This window comes from Accipiter gentilis, chromosome 10, assembly GCF_929443795.1.
Source record: "Accipiter gentilis chromosome 10, bAccGen1.1, whole genome shotgun sequence".
Lineage (NCBI taxonomy): Eukaryota > Metazoa > Chordata > Aves > Accipitriformes > Accipitridae > Astur > Astur gentilis.
The window spans coordinates 21,533,465-21,554,672 of NC_064889.1; the positions used below are offsets into that span (position 1 = coordinate 21,533,465).

General features: G+C 38.8%; 1 protein-coding gene across 2 annotated transcripts in view; it reads right to left on the reverse strand.

The window, feature by feature from the left end:
- Positions 1-324: 324 nt before the first annotated feature.
- Positions 325-21,208, reverse strand: part of LOC126043428 (protein FAM169B-like) — a 40,687-nt gene continuing 19,803 nt past the window's right edge. The window contains exons 4-9 of one of the 2 annotated variants that reach the window (XM_049811826.1): positions 17,653-17,738; positions 15,887-16,061; positions 8,294-8,476; positions 5,753-5,881; positions 1,693-1,769; positions 325-668 (exon numbers count right to left, since the gene is read on the reverse strand). In XM_049811826.1, the coding sequence (XP_049667783.1) occupies positions 447-668; positions 1,693-1,769; positions 5,753-5,881; positions 8,294-8,476; positions 15,887-16,061; positions 17,653-17,738 (872 nt within the window). In that variant the 3' untranslated portion in view covers positions 325-446. The remainder of the gene's footprint in view (positions 669-1,692; positions 1,770-5,752; positions 5,882-8,293; positions 8,477-15,886; positions 16,062-17,652; positions 17,739-21,208) is intronic. The other variant, XM_049811827.1, reaches the window with a different exon arrangement.

The window sequence follows — 21,208 nt, forward strand, 5'->3', positions numbered from 1 at the left end:
TGCTAGAAAAGCTCAAATTAAAGCAATTCAAGATCAATTGTTTGCTTTGAAAGGAAGGTTACAGCTGTCATTCTGATACTAACGTGTGTTGTGGTATCTCTCGTCCATAATGCAGGATGTGGTTTCCATAGAAATATCTTCTTACATCAGTATCTACAAGCCCTCCAATTGTTCCCTTTTGGTCATCTCATGCAATCCAATAAAATCTTTTCAGAGCTGGGAAATAACTAGGTTCAACTACTACTTAATTACTTGGTGAGAAGAAAACGAAAAGGACAATTAGCAAACAAAAGCTTTATTTAAAACAAAACACAAGATGGAGAACATGTGTCTTGCAAAAAAAATTGTATCTTACCTGAAGAAATCTCTCGAGTGTTATAAATTATGAACAGTCAATTATAATTTTTAAGACCATACTGAGATTTTGCTGATTTTTGAAAATGCAATTATGGTGTAATTCTAAATTGTTTGGTGGCCTTGTCTCCAACTAAGCCCCCAGGGCATGCTCTTTTTCTGAATCCTTTGCATTGCTGAGTATTGCTTGCACCTTGTTCTAAGTCCTCTTGTTCAGGACCCTGTGAGTTTAGAGTCCCTGCTGTTGCTGTGTCATCTTTTTTTTCTGTGTCACCTCCTGCCACTTTCCCAACACCAGGAATATATTCAATGCTCTGAAATTAGAACCAAGACAGAGGGAACACCAAATTATACACAAACAACATCAACTGTGACTTGATCCTAATACAAAATGCTTCTGTCAACCAAGACCACAATAAACGTGCAAGGCAAGAAACTTAGCTGTATTGTTTGTATAGAACAGCTTCACTCCTGCTGCTCTGCCTGAGTTCCCAGAAGTGTCAGCACAAAGAAAACTGGGAGTACACAGAGCCTTGATCTGGCTGGGTGGGCTATGAAGCCATGACCACAGCACATAACGCAAGAGCGTGGACCACAGGGGCCAGTGCTGTCATAGCTCCCCCAGGAGACCCACGTCTGAAGAAAACAAACTGATTTAATTGTGCAGCAACCAAAATGTGCTGGGGAAACAACCCCTACAGCTCTTTGTTTTGCTTCCACTCGTCTCTCCTTTTTCTTTATTACTTGAAAAAGCTTCAGTACTCTGATTTGTTTTCTCAAATACATGTACCCCTAAATAGATTTAGGCTTCGTTCAAACCTCTCAGCTTGTTTTAGGCCTTCATCCTGCAAAAAGCTAAGCACAGTCAGATCTGCAGCTCAGTAGTGGAATAAAATAATTAGGACAATAAAGAGCTTGGCTTACTCATTCTAAAGGTGTCACGCTCAAGCCCATGTATAGGCACAGGAAAAATCACAGTTCAGTTCAGAAAGCCACTGCATATGCAAACCTTGAAATTTCCTGTATGCCAGCTTAGTTACACTTCCCTTATCTCGGTACGGATCAAACTAAAATATTTAGCGAAAACTATCCTGTAGTCTTTAGCCTCTCAAACTACAACAGCTATGTAAATTAGCTATATGAATCAATTACATGTGTACATATATATATATATATTATACAACTATGATTACCCACATAAACCTATGAGTCAGGAGTAAAAAAACACTTATACTTGTCTGTGATGGACTCTCATATTTAAACCTCACTACTTCACTAAAAGGGGAAAAGGCCACCAATGAAAAAGAAAGTCATAAAATAGCAAATTAGTCACTGTACCTCTTTCATCTGGTCCACATCTGATTGTCTGGGTTTACTGGTTTGAGCATTTTCTATGTAAGAGCCCACTTCAGCCTCTGGAGGAATGGGGTAAATAGTTTTGCCCCAGAAAGTGATTAAAAAGGAAAAAATGTTAGCAGACTTCCATGGCAATTTTCATTTAAAAAACACACCAGAAAAAGCCACCTGAATACTACCTTCAACCCTCTTGCCTTGCTTTGTCAATTAACCAAACCAGGGTGCCTGATGACACTACCACAAAAGACCAAGGTCAACAACTGTACTAGAAACAAAATGTCTCTGGGTCTTTCTTAGCTTGAAAGTTCTGCTAAACAGATAATCCATTCATCTCTTACACCCAGAAAACCCATATCCCTTCCTCCCTTTCAGAAAATGCAGATACTCTGATCAATTCAGATAAAGGATTATAAGCAATCATTTGCAATAGATTTTAACTCTTGCTCGGTCTGCTTATTTTTTGCATTATCTTCACATTTACATGCTTTATGTATATTACTAAACTACTTCAAAAACAGCTCATTTCACTGCCTGGTAGATTTAGCAACTAGGGCCAAATCATATTAAATAATTTCTGTTCCGCCAGTCAGCCCCAGAAGAGAAATGTCACTGTGTTCGTGTTACTGAGACTATTTGTTGTAAATAAATCTCTCCATTTTTGAAACAATAGGAATTAATTCAGAATGAATGATTGCAGCTATGTGTGACAATATGCTAAAGAGCTTTATTTTTATAGATATATGTATACATGGAGACAGAAATATATATGTCTACTTATCTGTGCACATCCAAACTGAACTATCAGTTGCAGTAAACGCAGTGCTGCAGTTTACCCGTACTGCCACTAGATGCCACAACATAACCTTGCAAAATTCAAAATTCTGGCCTCAGGGTTATAGAAACCTTTTTTAGAATATCTGTGATTGCAGAATTCTTACAACAACATCAATAATATTCAATCCTGAGTGCGGGGCGGGGGGGGGGGGGGGGATGTAATATGAGCATAATTTTCAATTTTTCTTCTCAATAATTTTGTTCCAAAATACAGCATTTCAAATGTTGATGAGGATCTAAGAAATCAGAGGAGAATAAGACTTGTCTATTTTCCTAGTTGTTGCCATAGATCCAGATTGGAGCTGACAATATTGAATTACATTGTGTTTTGCTTTCTACATAACAGAGCAAGTAGGAATGAAGCACTGTGTTCCCAAGTGATGCCCTAAAGATAGAATCATAGAATCATAGAATAGTTTGGGTTGGAAGGGACCTATAAAGGTCATCTAGTCCAACCCCCCTGCAATGACCAGGGACATCTTCAGCTAGATCAGATTTCTCAAAGCCCCGTCCAACCTGACCTCGAATGTTTGCAGGGATGGTGTATCTACCACCTCTCTGGGAAACCTGTTCCAATGTTTCACCACCCTCACTGTAAAAAATTCCTTCCTTATATCCAGTCCAAATTTTAGTTTAAAACCATTACTCCTTATTCTATCGCAACAGGCCCTGCTAAAAAGTTTGTCCCCATCTTTCTTACAGGCCCCCTTTAAGCACTGAAAAGCTGCATGAGGTGTCCCTGAAGCCTTCTCTTCTCCAGGCTGAACAACCCCAACTCTTTCAACCTTTCTTCATAACAGAGGTATACCATCCCTCTGATCATTTTTGTGGCCCTCCTCTGGACCCAATCCAACAGGTCTATGTCTTTCCTGTGCCAAGGGCTCAGGTGGGGTCTCACCAGAGCAGAGGGGCAGAATCACCTCCCTAGACTTGCTGGCCACACTTCTTTTGATGCAGCCGAGGATACGGTTGGCATTCTGGGCTGCAAGCGCACATTGCTGGCTCATGTCCAGCTTTTCATCCACCAGTACCCCCAAGACCTTCTCAGCAGGGTGGCTCTGAATCCCTTCATCCCCCAGCCTGTACTGATACCAGGGATTGCCCCAACCCAGGTGCAGAACCTTGCACTTGCCCTTATTGGACCTCATGAGGTTCACATAGGCCCACTTTTTGAGCTTGTCCAGGTCCCCCTGGATGGCATCTCGTCCCTCAGGTGTATCAACCACACCACTTAGCTTGGTGTCTGCAAATTTGCAGAAAATCTAAATGATTGTGTTTGTGTATGGAACACATAAGTGTACAACTCCAGTGGTTTCCATTCTGTGCCACATCATTTTCCTCTCTGTGTCCCTATACGACAACTCTGGAAACACAAGCTTCTCTTTACATGTATGGTAAGCAGCACACCAGGTCAGATGATAAAGGATTCTTGCACTCAGAAAATGTTTCTGCTTTATCTACTCTTAACAGATAGCATGAACCCGTGGAAAATTCTCTTGCTATTTCCTCACCAGCTATCAGACAGAGCTATGCAGGAGTAATGCGGCCTTTAGGACAAAGCAAAACCACGGAAACTCTCCCCTAGTTTTAGCAGGCATTATCTGTCCTGCACTCTCCCTTGGTATTTCCCTGGATGCATAATATGCACAGTACCGGGATAATACAAGCACAAGAAGCACACAAGTAGATTCCATATGTAAAACAGACATAATAAATGTATTACACACTGGTTTAAATACTGTTTTTATAGCGGGTTGATTTTCCACTGAAGATGGATGAAATAAAGCCTGTTCAGCATATTTGGTGTAAAAGAAAGTGATGCCCAGTGAGCTGTGCACCAGAGTGGAGAATATAATTTAAAAAGCAGATTTTTATTATACATTTTAGTGCCAAATTCACTTGCTTCTCCTTACTTCCACTATAAAGATCACATTGCAATTCACAATCCATATAAATGTATATTAACACACACACACACACCGATTTCTGGTTTATACTTTCCCTCCTTCCTCTTTTTCTAGATACGAGATATCTCATTTACGTGCAGAACTGGCCAAGGCAGTTCCCAGGCCTCAAGTGTATTTTTTATTGACAGCAACTGTCGTGGAATTATATTTACTCATGTTTTGGGTTGTTTCTCTTCCTTTGTTTGTTTTTGTAGAAGATGGCAAAAAGAAGAAAAAAGTATACCCTCCTCCACGATACATGTTCTGTTTGCTGATCTGATCACAGTTCTCTTCAATTGCCATTAATAAACTGAACTTAGCAAGATGGATTAAAGGAAAGAGCAACACCAGTTTTTGTTGGTTTAAAGCACAAGGAACATAAGTATAATGGCTTCAGAGAGAAACCCAGCCTAGGGCTAAATTCTGACTTAACTCTTCAGTGGGGTGCTGCAGACAAGATGAAACACAATGTCTCAACTGAAGGTCCCCAAGCCAACAGAAAGCAGGATAGATGTGGGATGGCATGGGAGCAATTTGCTCTGCAGCACTCCTTGCTGCACTTCCAGGAAGAGACAATGTGTGTCCTTTTGGAACCTAATGCTTATCACAGCTTGTGTGCCTGCAGCAGAGGGACCTGTCTGGACACTCAAACCAGCTGAACAGATTACATCAACAAGATCCCTGTATGAACTGTCAAAAGGTTTTCCTACTCTGTTGCTATCTTTTGTGAAGTAGGCAGAAAATGCTCCCAGCAAGAAGGATTTACCCTGTAGGAGGGTACTCTGAATCTTCCAAAAGCCATAGTGAAAATGTTTGTTTTCATCCAAGAATGGTATTGGCAGCAATTTGAAGGTAATTAAACACATTGCCCATTGGCCATTCAAATTTCTTCTTTGTAATAATTTCCAAGAGAAAACCCCTCTCTATAACCCACACATCGCGTTGTGCAACAGGAATTTTTGGGCTAACTTCTACCCTGCTGTAAGTGCACTGCAATGGGAGTTACAGCCACTTTATGCCAAGACCGTGCTTTGTTCAGTATCTCTCAGATGCTCTGTAGTTCAACTTCATTACCTCAAAATTTCTAAGAATTGTCCTGTTTACCGGGAAAAGACCAGTGAACTGGACTGCACACTCAGTAGTTTCTGCATTTGCAAACAACAGAGAAACCACCTATCTGTTATCACAACCTAACCCTTGATTTTATTTCTTATCTTTATATAACTAATATGGCCAAGTTCACACTGTTTATTTTAACTCACTTCCTGAAGGGGATGACTCCATCTGAATTTTTAACCAGATATTCACTCGCTGGCTCCAATCTCCTGGTGCTTCCACCTCCCACAGTCGCTTCTGCTCCTCAGGATAAGTCTGCAAGAATTTCTGGCAAACTGAGTAGGAGAAACCAAGGGGTAAAAGCATGAATGAGTGAAAAGTGCAGTGAAAGAGGGAGTGTATTCTATCATCGACATTCTCTCAGACCTACTTTCATTAGTTCCTTTGGAAATATTTTCTTGTCTCTTCTCATCTTCCTTTTTTTTCTTTTAGCTGGGGGTTTTAGGAAAAGTCTGTGTAGAATGACCTGAACAGTCATAAGTGAATCCTGTCCATCTGCTTCAGTCTACATTACTTCCTTGTGAGCACAGAAACACAGGACTTGAAATGACTTACTGAGCCACCTTCTTCTGGCACTGCATCACAGAACTATCTCCAGACACTTAGCAGGTTTTACACTAACAGCAGTAAGGGTTTTTTCACCCTCACTACTCTGAAATTAAAGGTGTTTCAGTATCTTCCAGCTTTAACCATTAAGAATGCTACTCTAATTTCTATTTCTAAACAAAACCTTTCTATCAGTTTGTTCTTAGGCCAATACCAGCCTCCATTTTACTACTGCTACCCTATACTCTGTTGCTGGAGTTCATTTACTTCTTTGGGTGTGGAAAACAGGAAATAGGAAGAACTAACAGAGGAGTAACATGGGTACCTGTGTTAGATGTATGGTCGTCTTTAGCAACCATATTCCACAGATTCCCATCACTGTCAATACATACTGAACATTAATATAATTTGGATAAACAATCAAATTTAGGTTTGCGTATGCTATCAAACTGAAATCTGTCTTATTTAGAGGTTTCCTTAGGATGTCTGCAAAGAGGAGGCATATGTTGTAGGACAAACGGTTCCACAAATTTAAAGGGGATTTTTAAACTTTCCTTAACCACCATTCTATCAGTTCCATCAGCTGTACTAAGACAGCAATCTGTAAACAACAAAATTATTTTCATGCTCTCCTCTGTCCATTGTAGCTCATCATACTACAGAATGGGTAATTTATCTTCAACATTCAGTTGAGTTTAACAATGGGATGTCAAAACAAAAACCCGAATTCTGGTATGTAAACATTTGCCTTACAGTAATGAGCAGATCGATGTCATTAATTTTATTGAAGGATATCCAAACTAAATTAATCATTTCAATAAATGCTACTGAAAATAACACATATGCCAAAATAGAGATATCTGCTAAATGGCTTTTTACTTGCTTTTAGGTCTCTATAGCACATTAAATAACATCCTAGTGAAAACTGTGCACATTTAGAGTAAAGGGTTGCATTCTTTTGTCAAAGTATGAGATTGTGGTTCCAATAAAATTAAAAACAGGCAGTGACTTCAATATACCCACAATTTAAATTTACAGCATTAGTATTTTTATAAAAGTAGGACCCAGAAAACCTAATTAGAACATGGTACAAGTCAAATTTATTCACTATTAGCTCTAAACTTAATTGAGATGAAAGCATAGTCTTGCAATATATCACTAGCGTTAACACATAAACAATGCAGTTTTATGATCCATAATGTCTAACCCATTGATGCTTGCCATAGGAAAAATGGATATTATTGGGAGCAGAGAAAGAATGTTTTCAATACTATTCCTTCCTGAATTTAGAAGTAGTAGTACCTCAGAAACTCAGGGGGTACATTTGTATACGTTGTGGTATATTTGCATACATTCAATGGCACATATTGACCAAGAGAAAGAACAGATACAGTCAAAATTTTGTTGACACTTATTAGGAAATGGCTGTCAAGTCATAAGTGAATAGAAACATCTCCCAGAAAATGACGGGAAAGACCGTATACCATACAGAGAGCAACTTTAGGGAAAAATGCTTTTCTAAAGAAAACAGTTTTATAAATAACGTGAGCACAGATATTTTCTGCAAATTTTACTAGCAAAACCAGAACTTCAACCTGAACACAGAGAAGACGTATAGCTACTTAGTAATCTTCTAAAAGTGACAAATGTTCAAAGACAGTCAATATGAAACACAAAATGATGTGACTGGATGAATGAGCAAAGCCTAGGTATATGGCTTATTAAATCTAATTTCTTACAAATGCAGTATCTACAAGATACTGCATAGTGTGCATAGTGTAGGCTTGACAACATAGTGTAGGCTTACAATTCTTTTCCCTGTGGTGTGAAATAAAATGGGTAAGTCACTGTCTAGGACAATGACACAGTTCTATTTCTAAGAGAGAGTGAGATAAGAATGCAAAATGTCAAACAGGCAGTATGAGTTCTACGCTTCTCATTGTCTTAGATAAATATTGGCCTACCTTGCTACAGGAAATTCCAGATGTCTCAAGAAAAGTAACCATTTGCATGCTAACAACAGTTCAGTTCAGACAAGTGCACTGAACTCTTACATAGTTAAGAAAAACCTACCAAGACCATATTGAAATTTATACATTATACATAATCCCTACCTAACATTTCCACATCAAACGATTTACCTTGATACATCGCAGCAGAAATAGGGCAGCTGATCCCCAAGGCATCCTCAGCCATGAAAGACTGACAGAAATCATGCAGCATTTTCATCCCTAGGCCATCTCTTCTGTACTTTCTCCGGACGAATATAGTATCCAAAACCGGCAGCAAGTAACATTGACTGGTTGTACCATCACATAGGCTCCCTGAAAGCAGACAGTAAAAAAATACATTAATTTGAAAACAAAACCAGTACTGCTGCACTAACTGCTGTGTGATTCTAGCCACAAATACTGCCCTGATACCTTTCCATGGGCTATGAGGATGACCCCAACTGAAGTGCATTTGCATAGACAGTAAAACACTTTCCAGGAGGAAGATTTGTGCCATCAAACTGAGAGGACCTGCTTAACACGTGGTATACAGGTCTCACCACAGTATTTTCCAGACTCCAATTCTTCATAATCAGACCATCTAGGTACACAGGCAATGTATGTAGGAAAGTTCACTGAAAAGATATAACTGGGCTATACCCGAAGAGGCATCAATATTCTGAATGTAATCTCAGTATATTCCTTTAGCTTTTGGCTATTCTAGTAAATCACCCCACAAATTCTTTTCATGAAATACACTGAACCACACAATGCAGCATGATCTAAATACTTAGAAGGTCCATATTGCCTGATGCAGCTGGACAGTGAAGAAGGCTTCCAGAGAAAACTCCCAATACTGTTGAAGCTAACAATTTCATAATGTCTGCAGGGATTGAAGAGAGGCTCTCTTGCCCTCTGCATACACTGCTGTTGTGTGTTCCCAAATGGTGTGATAATACTCCTAAGTATGAAACTTGACTGGCCCCATCATTTACACCTCCTTTCTGACTTTTACTGGTCAGAAAGTTATACAGCCCTCTTACTCCACATTCAGTCTTTGATATTCTAGTTCAGTAAATTCCACAGACAACTGTACAAAAGAATATTTCATTCAGTTATCTGTCAACACATACTCAGCAGTCATCTTCAACCCTTTGTTGGTAAGAGAACCACACAAGAAGTGTTGGGGTTGCTCCACCTGAAACTGGAAACAGATCCCTAACTGCTCATGCTCACAGTGACTCTGGGCCAGAGGAAAGGAAGTCCATCACTTGATGAGTATATACACTAATTAAGGCACTTGGGTATAAAGCCATAAACAACTGAGTGAAGCATTTTAAGAAAATACTGTAAGTGCTCCTTTGTAAGTCACTCAATTTCTACTGAGTGGTAATTTATCACACATGTACCTGCTTCTAGTCCATCGCTTGAACTACTACTATGAGTGTTAAACTAGGGTTTTCACTCAAGGACAGTCCTTGCTAATAAACACATTAAGTCAGTCACTTGAAATCATGGGGACATGGCATAATGCTTTACATGTGGACAAAATACAGACTCAAGTATAAGCCTCCAAACTAGTAAAACTCAGTCCTCTGTGAAAACTGTCAAAAAAAAATTAGAACCAAGGGTTTTATTTTGCAATCATGTATGGTAAACTCAAACTGGAGTCAAGAGAAAGTTGATTAAGAACAGACATTCAGGGTCTAAAATTTTAATGTCACCCTAAACAACTTAGGGTCCTATTGCAGGAGTTACATTAGCAATTCACCGTACAACTTCCATTCAGCGCACAATACCATAAAGACAGAACCTCAAACTACTTAGCATAAGCATTCAACCCTGAAATGAATGACCAACATCAGTTCACCAACTACCTACATATAGGATAAGGTCACCATAGAAACATCTCGCTGATTTCTTTTCATTGTTAGAAAATATTTATAAAGATTTTATGCTGCTTCTATCCCGGTACATGGCAATTTAAATAGAAATGGATATCCAGGCCTTTATAACAGAAAAAGATAAAATTTTCTTACTTTGTTGATTAAATCTCATCAAGACCTTCTTGGTTTTCTTTCTTACCACTTACTAGTGTACCACTCAGTCTAGTTTTCAGTCTAGTTTTCAGTGTCTTGACACATGAAACTTTCATTGCTTCACTTAAGACCTATTTCACAGTTTCACAGATCTCCTATTGAATGGCTGTTCCTAAATTCCAGTATAAGACTTTTACTTAATAGAACCATTTTTTTCTTTATCACAACCCCATATCTTAAACTGAGGTCTGCTTCAGTTCCTTGAGTTGGTGTCTAGTACCTTTTGCTGATAGTTGCCAGGCCTGACTTTGATTACTCTCTTTTCTAGGATGACAATTCAGCAAAGCATACGTGACTATATTTAATTCTAGACCCTGATTTGTCAAGGCTGTAGCTCTTCATTTAGCAAGAATCCACATCACACATACTCAGCCATACAACAAGAGTATGTAACTACATACCCAATCAATTCATATCCAGGCTTGGTCTGCCCCTGCTTAATCAAAGTGCATGCTTAACTTCAAACACGTGTTCAAGCACACAGTTGGAAAAGGATGGTTTGTGGTGGTGTTTATAACCTTTCAATATTCGTAACACATGATGGGTAGTTACCCTTTTTTCATGAGCCAAAAAATTGAGTATATCCCCAGTCCCATTGTTAGCTGCCAGCCCAACAGAGATGTTGGATTCCAGTAGTGTTGCACCATACGTTCTAAGAAAGGGGCAAACTTTTCCTTATGAAATCAATAGCTTTAAGAATTCCTGCGTGTTGCAAGGGTCCTTATAAGTTTATTACTACCTCAAATAGTCTGTCTCCTATAAATCCTGATGAGACTGCAGTGCAGCAATCCCAGGAGCCGAGTGATTTATGTCTGTGCTCCTAATTTTGTGTTGAGAAGACAACAAAAACTTGTAATGTTTAAGGCACTGTAAATAAAGAAACCAAGAAGCCATTCTTCACCTTGTCCCTGGGAAACATATTAGAAGTCATAGCCCACAGCCATTTGAAATAAAATAAACAAACCAACCTTTGGAACAAAGGCCACGTTGTCTCTAGTTCCCATCCAACAGCAAAGAGGTTACCATAAGCTAATGGTGGCCGAGAGGTGACCACTAGGCTCTCACACATTTGGTTCAGAGGTTTGTTTCATTGTTGAAACACACAAAGAGACTAAGTTTTGAGGTGAGGGAGGAGACAGGGAAAATAAGGGCATTGGCGATGGAGATGGAAGTATTCATACAGTCTGCCCTTTGAAAGCCTTTGATCTGTTTGGTTAGGTCACGAGTGCCAAATGACCAACTTATGAGCCAGCAAAATGGTAAACAGATATTACAAGGGCAGGAAAGCAGACAGCCATTAGCATTCCCAAAGAGCCACAAACCAGAAAAAAAAACAATCCAGTCCCCACATCCAACAGACCCAAACAAAACAAGGTTGTGCATACTGACTATTTCCCTGCTGAACAAGTTGGCTTGGCACTCACATGTTTGGACAGGCCTTAAGCAAGCTGAGTACTTGTGTAAAGGGTGGGGAATATTTCTGCTGAATAGAACCCAAGGTCAACCCATTGTGTGAGTTTGTATGTGAGAAGAGGAACAAAGGTTCTGGCTTCAATAAAACTAAATGAATTCATGTCTTGACTGGTATGTAGTCATTTAATTTTTATTACAGCCAGAACCTTCAGTCTGCCTCAGATATGCACATTAAAAATATTATTGCTAGAAAACAGAGGGAGACAAAAGCAATTATCCAACAAGATTTCAGCTTATTGTCTGTCAGGTTAACTTCAATTCTGATTTAAATTTTTTTTCTAAAAGAAATGTATGTAATCAGTGAAAAATAAAATCCTATTATCTTTCAGGAATTTATTTCTAGGGGATACCACCTGGACCACCAAAGTATTAAAAGAAATTTGCGAAGGCTGATATGAAGAGGGGCATGAAATGGATTTTAGCTTGGGGAGCCACTTCCAAAGACCACTGTCTAAGGCTCTGGGGTAGCAAAAAGCAGAGACTGGGCCACAGTTGCTTTGCTGCCTACTTTGTATCAGCTTAAGAGTTTTTGCAGTCAGGTGTTCCCAAACTGTGATTTATGGAGCATCTCTAAAGAATGAATGAGAAGCCAACAATGCATTTACTCCTGGATCAACTGCATGTTTTACAGCCTTCTCAGAGGACCCAGTTTTGTTAAGGCTGGTTTGACTCACATCACAGAGAACACCATCTTTCTCCACACTTCTACTACTAAGATCTGACAAAAGGGACACAGCGAACTGGGGAAGGGACAAGCTTTGACAATCTGACTCCGTTGCTTTTTGTACCGCAGACAGCTTGGTCTGCAACTGGGCTGCTCCTGTGTGTTATAGTAACAGTAATACATTAACAGTAGGGGGGGGAAAAAACCCTGTATATAAAAAAAGAGGTTTGTTCTCTTTTATTCTTAAAGGCACTAAGACACTCCTGGCTCATAGCATCCTCCAACTTCCTTGCTGATTTATTTGCACTATGAGTTTTCTACATTCTCCTGGCACTTACGTGAAGGTGGTAAAAGTCCATTTTCAGTAATTACTAGTCCTCAGTAAATAAAAAAGAAAAACGTTCAGGGAATTACAAGGTCTCACTGCACAAAAAATAGTGTCAGTAACCATTATCATTAATCCTACATCACTACACAAAACATTCTTTTTGAGGTTTTCACACAGATTTAGAACATGCTAAGAAAAAAATCTGATAGAAATACTTAAAAGAACATAAAACATATCTCAAAACCAAAGTATCTTTATGAAGGCTTTCTGCAAAATATTTCATATTCAGGTTGCTGTCTGCAACAAAAGGTACAGGGACAGGGAACTGTCATTTCGTGTTGTACCTTTAAGTAGCTACATTCAGTGAGGTCTAACTCCTCAGCTGTCTAATATGGAAGCCGCTGACATAGATAAAATTGGAGACATTTATCTTGGCACGTGACAAAGTGTCTTATCAGCCTCATTAGTGGCTTAGTACGTCTCATCAATCTTTAGTATACCCAGTGGTAAATGCTGCATGCCTGTCATTGGACAGGAATAGGCACATACCAGAGAGGCTAGGTTGATGATCTGTGTAGTCATGAATAAATTTTGTTTTAATTAAGGTGTCTAATGCTCATGAAAAGTGATAGCCTTGAAGAATGAGTCTTCTGTTTATCTACACAACAGGTGCAGGATGGCCAGTGTCAGTAGTTGCCAAATTGTCTCAAAACCTTGACTTGCATTTACTACGTCTCTGAGCAAGGCGGGTGCTCAAGACCATCTGTCCCTCTTTAGCTGGACTATCAAAAGAGATCCAGTTAAGGATGTTCATAAGATGGATGTATGTGTGGAACTGGACCAAAATTACCAAGTTCACTTTGTACAGGCCACCTAGGAACCGGCAAATGGAAATGACTTTACAACATTGCCAAGATAGTTAATTAGAATCACTGAAGTCCACTGAAAATTTAGTTTGCATAACGGCACACTAAATCTGTAGCAAAGATAGAACAGACTCTCTCCTCCTTGGTCACCGTTTCCATGATTCACCCAGATGACTTATGTTTGAAATAGCCATGCTCCACAGATCTGTTCTGGCTTATTTGGCTCCACTGAAGCATGTTTTTTGTTGTACTGTAGATAATGGAAAATTCACAGATGAGAAATACAGTTGAATACAACATCAGCATCAGAGTCTCAATTACCTAATGAAGAAAACAAAACTATAAAGAATGGCCAGGTAATTGCTGAGCATGGAAATAAAGGGAATCTGCATCACATGGTGGGCACAGAGGAAAATAATTTCTTCCTAGGACCAGAAGCTGTAAGAGAGGTCCAGCACAATGTAAAGTCCTGTGCTTAAGCTGCCCTTACTAAATGTTCTGACCAGGACAGTAAAAGGAAAAAGAACTTGCATTATGATAAAAAAAAAGAAAAGTTAAAAAAATTATCTAAAACAACCATGTGAAATACAACTTCTAAGAGAAGATATTTATCTTAGCCTGTTTTGGGCCTAATAAATCCATGGCTCTCCTAGAAAGTAGAGAGAATAGGATCAGCCAGAGCATGGCTGGTATGAAATTGAAATCACAGAACTTCAGAAAGAGGAATTATTTTCTAAATGCATACAGCAAATAGCAAAAAGGGGCAAAAACAATCAGTTTCAAGCTTCCCGAAAAGACTTTGGCAAAAGACTGCAGTAATTTGTGACACAGGCCAAAAACTAACAAATATAGCTGCCCAGAGAAAAAAAACGCTGGCAACAAGAGACAGATGCTGACAAAGCTGGACTTGAAGAATTTGTATTTTATGTGGACCTGGTTTAAAACCAAACTGTGACTCTCAACTTACTCAGAAACAGTTTCAACTTGGCTAATACTCCACCCATAACAGACTACTGTGCAAATTTATTTTACTGAAGCATGAATCATTACAGCCCATACAAGTGTTTCTTTCCAAAAGCTTTGCTCAGAAATATTTATGGACTTAAAGGAAAATGTACTATGGCAATTGAAGTGTTTGCTGATTACAAACCAGTTCACCAGCATATTCACAGATATTTACAAGATTTTTTTATTATAGACTGAGACTTGATTCATCATTTATAGTACAGTAGCACTGTACCAGCACAGTGGTGTACAAGCTACACCTTGGTGTGAATAAGGATTTTGCATATCCCAAGGCAGCAGAAGAGCAGAACACCTCTTATTGCTGCTGGCCTTTGAGAGTCTATCAGAAAAGGCACCTTCAGACTATCCTCTGGAATCCTAAGCAATCCATACCTGTACAGCTCTCAAGCTGTTTCTCATTCTCCCCTTTTGGACAGATGGCTACTGGTTGCTGACTTAAACAATAATTTACCTCCAAAGATACCAACTTGTCTACATTTAAGCTGCTGATATCAAGATGACACCCATGAATCTTAAGCGCAGACTGGTAACCAGTTCCTACATGGGGGTACATACTCAGCTGCATACCTAGAGTTATTCTAATGAAGCCTTTTCCACTCTAGACTGGTTAATAGCAATGTACCTGCATTAATACAAACTCACTATTTAATAAAAGACCTTTGCTAAAGCTTATACTGGTGGAAGTATCCCTAAAGAATCAAATACATTTTGTTTCTTTTCTATACTAGTTAATCAATTAATGATTAAATCAATAATCATCTTTAAACTGGCAGTACCACAAATGGACAAAGCATTCCAGGACTGATCAAGTGCACACACCTTCCTCTACACAACCCAGCCACTGCTTCTTACACATCCAAGGATATTGCCACTTCTTGCCACCAGCCATTCCTGATACACTGGTTTTCCACTGTGAACTGTACTCCTTTTTTCAGGTATCATTCTTTCCAGGACACAGTCCTCCATTCTGTGGGTAGGCCCTGCATTCTTTGTTCCTAGATGTATGACCTTCTACTTGGCTGCATTAAAATATATTTTATTGGGATAAGCCAGTACGTCAGATCACTCAGTGCAACTGAGAATAGAGTTTAGAACCATTGTGTTAAATGAAAGTAATGTGGATGGCTTCCAAATTTTGGGAAGGTTTGTTCCCCAGATTCATTCTGAGAGAGATTTGATATAAAAATGTAAATTAGAGCCAGGATTATTTATACTGAAAGATAAACAAAAAGATTACATTTCTAACTATTAGGAACCAATGCAAATGTGTCTCTAAAATGACCTTACCTTTCATCTTGACTGAGTAAAAGGCAACAGCCTCGCCATTTCTCCAGAGTATCTTGGCACACTCGGTGGCAGAGTGAGGTAGAAAGAATGCATCATTAGCTGAACTCCCTTCCAGCATTCCGAAAATAATGTAGTTCAGAACAAAGAGGACAATCCTTTCTCGAAATGTCTGGACCTTAGAGAACAAACAAAAACAGACCAAAGAAAAATGAAGCACAGAATAGTATTTTGTGTTTCATAAAAGGCTTCCAAATTAAAAGGGGCTGGGATGGAGGAGGTCAGGAAACATGTACACTTAATTTTGGGAAAATACTTCATGAATTGATTCAGATAGAATAACAAAAACAGTTTTTCCCAGTGTTCCACCCTCTATCCAGAGGGCGTAGAATAATTTAGTAACAATTTACAAAGCTTGACGTATCTCCTGTTGTCACAGAGAGGAATTCTAAAGCAGCAGGAAAAGAAGTATCTTGATTGTAGTCACAGCAAACTAGTCACAGATTTGGAAACAGGATCAAGGCAATCTAATCCTACCCAAACGTGAAATAAAGACAGGATTCACTGTGCTATCCTGGTCACCTCTCCCCTATCACCTGTCTTGCCACAGCATCAGAAAACTTTAGTGGGTCAGGACCTTACTGAGGTAGGCACTATACAAAACAGAATAAATACAGTCTGTCCCAAACAGTTTATAATCTAGGTGTAACATGAACAGTTAGGTTTTATGCTGTGCTTCTTACTAGACAACCAACAGGACAGGGAGATGGAGGAATATAAAGGAACAAGATCATATTGGTCGTCAAGGTAAAAAGTGGTGCCAACAAGCTTTATATGAATGCTGAAAAAGAAAATGAGAATTTCCATAAATAATGACAACTTACCTCTTAGCAATGAGCTAGAAGGGGCAAGTTTTCTATTTTCAGGTATTTTTTCATTCTCTGTTGATACAGCAGATGCTTGAAAGCCCGAAGGCCTGTGTTTCTGCCCCAAGTTCTATCTTGCAAGGATTTGTATCTCAAATTCCCTCCAGTTCAGTCACCCACAAAAAGCCTACTTAATTCAGTGAATAATTAAACTCTATGTACGGCAGATATTAGGGAAAGATGATAAAGGAACAGAATCATTAAGGACCAAAGCTGGACACAGAGGGTTGGATAGGAAACAGAACTTAACAACCTCACGGCAACACAAATCTCATATGCAGTAGGCATCGGATTTCTTAGTTGAAAACACACTACAGGCTACCCAAATCTCTCAAATTACGAAAAAGCAGTTGTATCCTAAGATTATTTATTGGGAAAAAGAATTACAGATATAGAAACTATTAAATAACAACCATTTCATAAAATGGATACAATATAAACATTACCCAAGGCAAAAAAATTCATAATGAGCTAGATAAGGCGTTGTTCTAAAGAGTAGTAACACCTCCCATCAGTCAGTCAAGCAACACTAACATGAAGAGTTATTGCTAATGTAGTAATTTGGTTTATCTGATTATACCTTTAGTAGGCAGTGAGGGTAAACTAAAACCGAAACAAAATAAATCCCACAAATTAATCATAAAATGCATGCAGAAAACTGTTTAGAGAGGATTAATGTGCATGTCACTGTGAATGGGAGACATGTGAAGTACTTGGTGAACCACATAGCCCAGATCCCCCAGGTTATAAAGCATGAGCTTAGGAGACCAGAGACAATTACATATGATTGTTCTAGCCGTGAAGTTCCAGGGTAAAGGCAACTGTTTAAAATAGCATCCTTACTGAAATTAGCCCATCTCTAGAAGGATCAGCCGTCTTTAATACATCTTCAACAGGCCACCAACACTGGTTCAAATAAACTGCCAAAACTACAAAAAGAAAAAGACAGGGGAACACATTACCTGCAAATAAATACAAAGTTGGTTCTGAACCTTTCCACAAACAGTCTCAGATCTACTTCTCCCTCCAGCTGAATCCAGTTTGATCTGCTGTGAGACAGCAGAACAACAATTGTATTTCAATTTCACCTCTGTGTCCCTTGATATCCAATTTTCAGTACCACATGAGGCATCAAGTGAAGATAATTTTTCTCAGGAATCGATGTGACTTTGGTGTGACAACCTGTGAGCCATATGAACAAAGCACTTCCTGTATAATATCTGTTCAGTAGCACAGTAAGTCTGAGTGGCATTTAGGACAGAAAGCGCTACCTAGCTAAAGGTTACATTTTTGAAGTTTCTTTCAGACCTTCCCCTCTCCACATGCTTACATGCCCGTATTTACACCCACGCAAGTCAAACACAAAAGTTTTCATATCCACTTTATCAAATAGCTTTTCAGATGCCTATGTGACTGAGTTTCTATATATCTATACTTTTAGCATACAGACTCCTAAATCTCTACATGGACATTTATTCACAGAAGTTCAAATGCATGCAGAGAGGTTTCTATAAACAAAGGACAGATATATGCACACATAAGTGAGATAGACTTTTGCTTCAGGGCAAAGTGTATGACCAACCTACATGTAAGTCAAGTCCTTGTGTAGGTGTTATGCAAAACTTGCACCCTACTTCTTCCCATCCTTCCTGAATCTATGACATATGCAGAAACAAGTATTTAAACCCTACACTTATATGTTCATCTACAGAATTCATTGCCTGCCATTAGATTTATAAGAGAAAGACTGAAGCAGTGACAGTGATACTGATATTGCTCCAAAGCCCTGTTCAGAAAGAAAAGCTTTAACACGGGGTCATTTCAAAGGATATAGAATAGATTTTAAGGGTTTAGATTAGGTTTTAGAATGAACACAGAAATCTGATCATTTATGACCCCCAGCATATCAAGCAGCAAATATTTCAGCAAAAACAATTTTTATTATCCACACAGCGGTGACATCTACCTAAAGAAAGTACATGGCCACAATTTCAGGATTGCTCAAGAACACCAATATCTTTACTATCTTCAAATCGGGCAGTTAGCACCCCCATTTTTAGACAAAAGATAAAACACAATATAGGAAGTATGTTGTTAAGAACAGCATGGAGTTCACATCTCTTGAGCCCTAAGAGAGTACACCGTCTACTGGTTTTCTAAGCTACCCAACTAGGGACAAACATAAGAAAGTTAAAAGCCATCTAAGAGTTAGAGACAAATTCACACACAAGGACGTGAAATGGCTTTAACAGGACTCATCATTTACCTGTTTTAGCCTCAGGTTATACAAATGTCACTGATGCGCACAGGTTAGTTTTCCCTTTTTGCTTCAGTCTCTACCAGCTCCCACCGGCTTTAAAGCTGGAGATTCCACTTAGCTAACTTATATTTCAAATAAATTATTAAAGCATGTGCCAAAAAGCGTTACACTTTGTGTACTGGGTTAACAATGAAGTATTGCACGCAAGGGCAGATGCCTGTTTATAGCACCAGATTCAATTCATTAAATATTGTGCACTTACTTGCATGGGAGTTTCATACTCTTTCTGTGATGGATTCAATCTGTTCCCTCAATCCCTTCACTCTGCTTTCAAATGCAGGCAGCCACTGCTCCATTACATATCCATGAAACATGCAGCTACAAAGGGAGCTGAGTCAGACAAAGGGGATATAATGGGCCAAATGCTGACTTTAATGGGAGCTGCACGGAGGTATGGCACATGGTTCAGACATATACAACACACATAGTAAAGGTCAGAAGTTTTAAAAAGCTTTGAGGAAAACAGGAAGATGCAGAACCATGTTTTAAGGAGCTACTTTTATAGAATATTTACTGTGCTATTCAATAATTTAAATGTGTGGAAGGGAACACTAGTTGACATAGCAACTGCCACATCACATTACTTGAGCAACCTTATCTATATGGATGCCTTCCTTGAAGGAAAAACATTCCTCCAGATTTCATGCAAACATATGTACTTTGCTTTTTGTTATCATTTTTCAAGTCAACATCTGGTCCACAGTTAAATCCATCCATGCTTCCCCATATTCTCATTTTCATTTTATAATCAACTTTGAGGAACACTATTTCAAATGCAAACATGTTTTCTGAGACCACATGTTCCTTCATTCTCCTTTCCCAGTCTTGTTGTTCTTTCCAAGACATTCAGCTATGTTCACCTGATCATAAAAGATCAAGTTATTGCCAACATTAAGTTACATACATCACCTGAACCCTTTGAATCATGATGTATACGATTACAAAGATCTCGCAATTGCAAGAATTGATGTGCTTGATCTTCCAATTGTAAGACTAGGTGAAACGGATTAAGACCAATATATTTAAGTTCACAATTAATGGAGTATATACATGCTCAGTTGGGTGGCTTGCCCTGTAAGCACCAGCTGGCTAAACCTCAGTACTTTGATCACTTGCAGTCAGACAGACATATTGAGAGTGTTGCAAGAAGCTGAGAGCCTGTGAAGCACACAATTCCATACCATTACAGGTATTCAGAATATAGTACTGAAAAACACTGAGTTGAATTAGGCAGTAAGCATAATGCAACTGTGATTATGAAATGCCTCCTTTTGCTAGGCAAACATGGATCCATTCCCGACCCAGGTCTGGATTATATTTTTACTTTCTAGGCTATGCTGGCCAAATGTTCCCATACTGGTGTGCAGCTATTTCAATGAATGTGCACATCAGGACTCTACACACAGAGTAAAGCAGAAAAATTAAAGCAACATCCAGCTTGGTACTGCTTCTTCCACAGCCTTCATCTGAATTGCTGAAATGCATCCTTCAGTCACAAACTATATTAAAGACAATGTTATACGAGAGATGTAATTTGAGTTTGTTTAATAAATATAAAAAGTACCAGTGCTTTACTTTATCTAAAGTCAGCTTTACCTTAATTTTGGCAGTATTTCAGATTGACGACACACTTACAGAGGCTGCTTTTGCCAGATTTCCATCTTGGAAGGAGAATGGTAAATTACCCCAACAAGTAGTTCCACATAACCAAGCCTAGGTCAGCTCTGATAAGAGAGCAAGCTCAGAGAAACTACATTAAACTGCATTCTGTAACGTTGACACAGCCTGAATAGCTGTGTCCCCCAATTCCCTGTCTTTACAATGGAATAAAAGTATTTCTCTCTCTCTCCTAAGAGCCTTATTGAAATAAATACATCAAAGCTTGGGAGGCATGCAGATGCTGCAGTAACAGCAGCCATTCAAGTATCTAAGATAGATATTTTTCCCGCAACCAATTACATTTTCTTCTACAACTCAAGTTTTACTCAGTGATTTGTTGCAAATGTCTTGTGATAAATGTTCCATGGCACCTAACAGTTATTGTAAATTATTATATACAGCATATAGAAAATGCTACAA